The 6686-nt window shown below is 31.0% G+C and overlaps 1 protein-coding gene across 1 annotated transcript; it reads right to left on the bottom strand.

Moving 5' to 3' along the window:
- Positions 1–1923: 1923 nt before the first annotated feature.
- LOC106467155 lies at positions 1924–5987 on the bottom strand. The gene is made up of 3 exons (XM_022395286.1): positions 5969–5987; positions 4490–4616; positions 1924–3423 (listed from the first exon to the last, which is right to left on the bottom strand). The coding sequence occupies exons 2-3, from the start codon at positions 4596–4598 to the stop codon at positions 2747–2749; spliced, it is 786 nt and encodes a 261-aa protein (XP_022250994.1). The 5' UTR covers positions 4599–4616; positions 5969–5987; the 3' UTR covers positions 1924–2746.
- Between the last annotated feature and the right edge of the window lie 699 nt (positions 5988–6686).

Genomic DNA, 6686 nt, shown 5'->3' with positions numbered 1-6686 from the left:
CTAATAGTGGCGTGGAGACGGTCTAGTAGTAGGTAATAGAAAGTAAAACTTAATATAGTGTCTGTATAGTTAACTTATATAAGTTTTTCTTCATTACCCCATTCAAGCCGTCTCCAGCCATTATTAAATAGATATTCGCAGAATTTGATATCAAAACAAAATTTTATAACCGCATTCGTCTTTTAAAATTTCATCATCACAATAAGGAACGTTACAGTATTTGTTTGGAAATTGAAAAGGTGGTTATGAGTAACTGTCATTCATCGGTTAAATAGAGGGCGCATGTCGTTATGATTAAGAAAAGCCTAGAAATATCTAGAACAAGTGGAGAATATAAACACGATGTTCCGTAAAGCATCAAGTTAGTGTTTTCTTCAAGATAAAAAGTTGTATCAGCCAGTGTGTTATCGTGAAGTATTTGTACGTTGTACAAATAAGTTGATTTGTTTTACGTTAATGTATTTTGTAACGTAGACCTACAAATTACGACTGTGTGCAAGTTTAAACTTGTAGAAAAATTAAAGGAAGAAATTAAGTAATTTGTTCTCGTTACGGGACTGAAAGTTGAATTATTTTCACCAAATAATTTTAAAAGAACCTGCACACGAAAGAACAATGCTACTTTTGGTGTCAGAAGTGGGATAATAATCTGGTGAACACATAATGGAACTTTAAATATAATATAAACTTAAATTTTTGAAAATGTCAACCATGAAATCAGAGTGAGAGAGAACCATTACTTCAGAAGATGAAATTACTGTGACAAGATCAGAAGGAACGAGACAAAACTTAAATAAGACCAAGTAAGAGATAGGAAAATAAAAGAAGACCAAGAAGTTAATAATAGAAATATAAGAGAAAAGTTAAAAGAAAGAGACTCTTTAGAGAATTAAAATCCAAAATAAATCTGATTGAAAACAAGGTCAATGAAACTATTGGAGATGTGCATAAAGATTACAACAGTAAAATTGAAAGAGAATGGAAAGGCTGTAATTAACAGAGTCAAAAGTGCAGTAAAAAATATGATTGAATTAGAAAAGAATATCAATAAAAGAATAAAACACGTAGAAAATGAGTTATTAGATGCGATGATTAAACCATTCACATCTCCTCCTACATTGGTTCAGAAGTTTCGGCATGGCATGTCATCTGCTATTAAATATGGAAAGTATTGTTAGAGTTCTGAATGAAACTTGTAATATAGGCCTACAACAACTTACAACAGTGTACAAGTGTTCAAGCTACTTATGCAGCCCATAGATCAATAGTTTCTTTCAATGAATTAACATCAAAACTAGCTGTACAAACATCAGGATGAAATTCTGTACTGATTGAGTAAACTCAAAACTGTCTTAAACTGTGTATTCACCAATTGTATATTTTCAAAGAAATCGTACTAGAAACCCCGAAAAACTGATTATAAGAACCAACAATTGTACTCACAGGTCAACTCAGTTTATAGACTTTCAGCATACTACACATAATTCCTACCATTCAGCTCGAAAATACCAAATACTCAATATCTTGACAGCTTGTGTAAGGTGGGCTGAAACACCATCTTGTACGAAGACTGTCTCGTTCAAAATTCCTCTTCCATGTATTGAAAGAACAACATGTTCTAAGTTAAATCAGCAACCAGTTCTGGTTGTTCAAATTTTTTTATCGGTTTTCAATAAAAATATGCACACGTTTGAGTCAGTCAACTGATATGCAATAAGTTAAACATCTCACAATTTGGGAAGAAGAGAGTAAACTCAATGTTTATGTAAAGCTGGCTTTAGATTTTCAATCACTAGATTCTCATGAACCTGTTCTTCATCCTCAGCTCTTCTTATGTTAAACATATTGATCAAAATCATAAGTGACATTCGGTATGCACATGATGAGCTTATCTAGATGTCCATTTCTCAGACTTTACCAATGTGTGTTGGTATATTCCTTTATTGGATCCAATATATTCCTTGGAACACCAAAAGTATTACAATTTTTGTACCTCAACATAATGTTTACTCTTGATTGTTCCCAATCACATCTTTGAATATAAATTCTTTATTCCCAAAACTGATTTAAAGACAAAATTCAGTTTTCTAAAGCAATAAATGTACTGATTTGTATACTGTGGCTTCTAGACAAGTTATATTTTCAGCTAATTTCATACTTCAAACTACATTTGTGACTTTCTGTACATCTTTTTTTTTAGTTCTAGCACAAAGCTACACAACAATGCAATTATGATCTGTGCCTGCTACAAAATTTAAATCGATTTTTAGCACTATAAACCCTAAACCTCATCAATGAACCACCAGGGGATCACAGTAAGACTAACATATAATATTAGATAAAACTTTAAAATTAAAAACTGTGAAATCACTTGAAACAATTTACTTCACGAAAAGTTTTGTGTCTGCAAATACAATGTTTAACTAAAACTTGTCTCCTGTACCTATCTGTTAAAAGTCCATGTGATCAAGTACTTTAAAAACATTCTTAAGTGCAGGAGGAATTTCAGAATCAAATAAGTACAAACGGTGTTTTACTTTCTTCTTGAAATAGTCTCAAAACTACAAACTTAACTTTACTGACACACAAAATATTTTGCTACGAATGCATCATCATTTATATACAACGTTTGAGAATTTGAAACTTATTTAACAAACTTTTCCATACCTAGATGTCTTAGCTACTAGACAAAAATACACAAAGTTTGAAAATATGCACTGAAACATTAATAACTAATGTTAATAAACTAATCAAATTTTGGTTTGACATAGTTAATCTCACCACGATTCTGTCTTATTAACTCTCTTATTCTCTCCTTCTTTTCTTCGTGGGTTTCAGGTTTTGGCTTATTTCGGATTCGGTGAATAACGTTATGAACATATTCTTTAGCATTGAATGATTCAGCTTCCTTAACTTGACTCAGTAATTCTGCTTGGAAGTGTTTCTCTTTACGTTTTTCTCTCTTCTGTCGAACTCTTGCCCAAACAAAGCGCATACGTTTGCGAAGTTTTTTCAATTTGTGTTTTTTCATTTTCTTTTTTCGTATTTGAATCAGGACAGCAGCTTGTTTTACAACCTGTTGATGTGACAATGGTGGTTCTATCATGTTCGACATCTTATCAGTTGGAGCCTCTTTTGGTATAATCTTCTGAAGTGGGAGATCATAGTGAAAAATTAAGTTCTGGTTTGTTATAGATGGCAAAGAAAAGTTCTCATTTCTGTGATTTCTGTACTCAGGCAAAATTAAACAGGTTATTTTGGACTCAAGGGCAGAAACACTACACCGAGTTAAAGCACTGTCGATAACCAAAGCAGTTATGCTGGTACTGGTCTCTGATGGCTGAATGTTTGGTATAAATTTTGAAAACAGCAACCTATCTTTTGCAAGAGAGCTTTCATTATATTGACCAAAGATTTTATGAACTGGAAAGAATCAAGAAAAAAATCCAAATAATTTTATGTCTGTAACTTGAGCAAAATTGTTTAATTTGCAACATGAAAATAAAACATGGAAACAATCACAATACAGATTTTATAAACGAAAAAGATGCAAGCTTACACTTGATTTTCTTACATTTATAATTCTAATATATGAATATTTGGAGACAGAACTTTTTCTACAACAAATATTAATTTTTTCTACATTTGTTTCAATAGAGATTCCATTAAAATTCAAATAGCAAATATGAGAACTTAAATCACCAAAATGTAGAAAAATTAATATGGCCTTAGTGTATGTTTTTATTTCTCATTGACTAATACATGGTACAACATGATGAATAAACATACCTGTTTTAAAACATTTCTACATGTACATTTGTACCTTAGGCTGCTTAAAAAGCATGAATGAAACTAAAGCAGCTGACCATGAGGTGATATTTTGCATGGTGGACGATTTAAGACTTCACCAGTTTTTTGTTTTGACATATATTTCATCAGATTCTGATGAAGACTTCCCATTGCAAATTGAAATGTTTTCAAAATTTCACCAAATAAACCCAACAAATGAAAGGAGGCTACTTAATTTTCCAAAACAAAACATATGAAGTTTCATTTAAATAAGTAGTAGTTTTTTCTCTTAAATCAACATAAGTCACTACATACTACAGACACGCATATACCCTGAAAAATGTCTGATGTTTGACTAATCTAAAATATTTAATTTTCAGGTAAGAGCTCCCTAATCTAATTTTATTTTCTGAAACAACAGACAATACCACAAATCACACACCTACTTATATTTTCTTTGTTTATAAAACAACTAGCCCAATGAAAAATCTCTATAAAAGTTTACAACAGACCTGTACAATTTTGTTTTGACAAAAAAAAAAGCACCAAATATTTCTAATGAAGATATCTATTCTATATTTCAGATTCCAATTTGACATTGGTTAAAGAAAGTATCAAGCTAAATAACATATTTTGACCTAAATTGTATATATATAAGTAGAATAAACTATCGAGAGTGTCTCCCAAAGAAGGGGTATACCTTTTTGAGTGCTCATCTTGGCAGTTCTTTCAACATTCAATACACAAGGTTTTGTAAAACACTGCTGAGGAAGTCCACGGCAAAACTTTAAAAGTCCTGAAAGAATCATGTTGAACCAATAGATTCCCTGAAAAATTATATTCTTATATGAGAAAGAACAAACACTCATTTTGAAATAAGCATTAGAATTGAAGTATTCAATTTGAAACAAGAAAAATAATTCAAGTGCTTATCCAATGATCTTGGTAGTGTCTACTTGATATTCCTGATAACTTGGTAAAGCATCACTGTCAGAGCACTAGTATAAACTTTAGCCTTAATTGTTTATTTATTTCTTCACTTGCATATTTTGAGATATCAGGTTTCCAAACCAGCATTCTTGCTTTTGAAATTTAAAATCAGTTTTTATTATAACAAGAAACAAAATAACAATGGTCTAATTAACCCATTCAAATCCTCTCTTGCCTCGAGAAATGTAAATAACCTAACATAATTAATATACAAACAAGAAATAATTTCGTCTTTAAAAGTTTCAGCTTCAAGTTCAAGACTGTTATCAATAATTTCCTGAAAAGGTTGGTTTAAGCCTTTACTTTTCTCAAGGCTGGGCGTGCAGAAACAGCTTTTAACTCTAAAATACAAACCGTCATTTTTTGTCCGTATGCTAAATTTTTGTAAATAAAAGGTGCAAACTTAGTACACCTAGTTAGGCTTAGTTACTCTTAGTTTTAACTTTCTCCAACTCTTAAGTTAGGCTTAAGCATTAATATTGAAATACGGTAAATAATAGTATTTTTATTAATGCAAAAGTTTTGCAAATATAATTACTAACAGTAACAACAATATTATGAACAATGATAAATTTTGGATCCAGACTGTAATGCTTACGCTGAAATCATCATAACTTAGTCAAAAAATGTTCAAAGCGTTTCCCTCACGCGTTCGGCATGTTTCGCTGTCCCAGTACTTACCAATACTATTAGTATTACTACTACTACTAGGCTTAATTTAATAACGCATTATTGCTTCAATTACTTACTCGCTTTCAAGTTACAATTTAAACATAGTAGCTTTAATATCACCTACAACTTCCAAATCATATTTCCAAAAATTATAGTCACATCCCTATCTCTGACTAAAGAGTGGCGCTGGGACTTCTTTCGTATATGGAATTATTTAATAATTTGTTTCTATATAATATATATATTTAAATACAATATATTTAATACTTAATATATTTCGGCTGTTTAAATAAATAAATCTAATGTAAGAACTGTTTTTATTCATATAAAGTAAACTCATAATTAAAATTTTATAAACTAGCAAATATTTTTATTTTACTACTGAACATTAAAAAAATTAGTTGATCTCCCTGTTAAACATTAGAACCTTGTTTGATATGGATATTTAGAAATCAGTTGAACAAAATATAAATAGAAAATAATAATTTCATCTAAGTTAAGCCATTATTTAACCTACTGGATTTCCACTTCGTTTGTAAAGAAAAGTAAGTTACAAAACATATTCAATGGATGGCAGCACTTTAGAAAAACTCCCATAGTAGCAATAAAATATGAATAAAATGGTCCTTTAAGGCTGTCCTTACACATCTGCCATCGAGATAAAGTAAAAGGTAAGCCCATCCTTTATTTTTCAGAAAGTTATCGATTTTCCTTTTCATGTCTCATCAGATATCAGCTTTAACTACTTTTGACGGTAACTCATTCCAGAAGCCAATCTCCTTGTTGAAAAATTAAGCCATTTTAACTGGAGTCTCTTGTCCTTTTCAAATGTTAAACTTGTATTCCCTCGCCATATTATCTTCAGAACATAGCACAGAGAAGTCAGAGTCCTTTGTCTTATCAATCTTCTGGCTAATTTTGTAAACTTCAATAAGTTCCTCTTTTACTCTTCTTTTCTTCTAAAAATCTGAATAACAAAGAAAAATACAGAAATATGTACAAACAGACACACTCTTTTTTAGATGTCTGTGTCATCCACGTGACTGAGGGTCGATCTGACATCAACAAGGGAGTATTAAGCCCCAAGGCATCATCCTGTTTACCACAAGAAACAATCACTGTCATTATCTATAAAATATCTCATGGTCTTCTCATGCGCTACCATGTCATAATCACCAGTTATCACCTGACCCACAAGTGGAAAATATTGCTGTCCATCTTCACTTAGTATATTC

This window comes from Limulus polyphemus, unplaced genomic scaffold (genome assembly GCF_000517525.1).
Source record: "Limulus polyphemus unplaced genomic scaffold, Limulus_polyphemus-2.1.2 Scaffold2509, whole genome shotgun sequence".
In the NCBI taxonomy this organism is placed as follows: Eukaryota; Metazoa; Arthropoda; class Merostomata; order Xiphosura; family Limulidae; genus Limulus; species Limulus polyphemus.
This window is presented reverse-complemented; position numbering and strand designations above follow the sequence as displayed.

Bases quoted from the DNA above. Each gene is read 5' to 3' on its own strand.
- LOC106467155 (XM_022395286.1), bottom strand. From the start codon at position 4,598: ATGATTCTTTCAGGACTTTTAAAGTTTTGCCGTGGACTTCCTCAGCAG. The intron at 3,424-4,489 runs GTATACCCCTTC...GATTCTTTCCAG, and splicing joins CAAGATGAGCACTCAAAAAG to TTCATAAAATCTTTGGTCAA.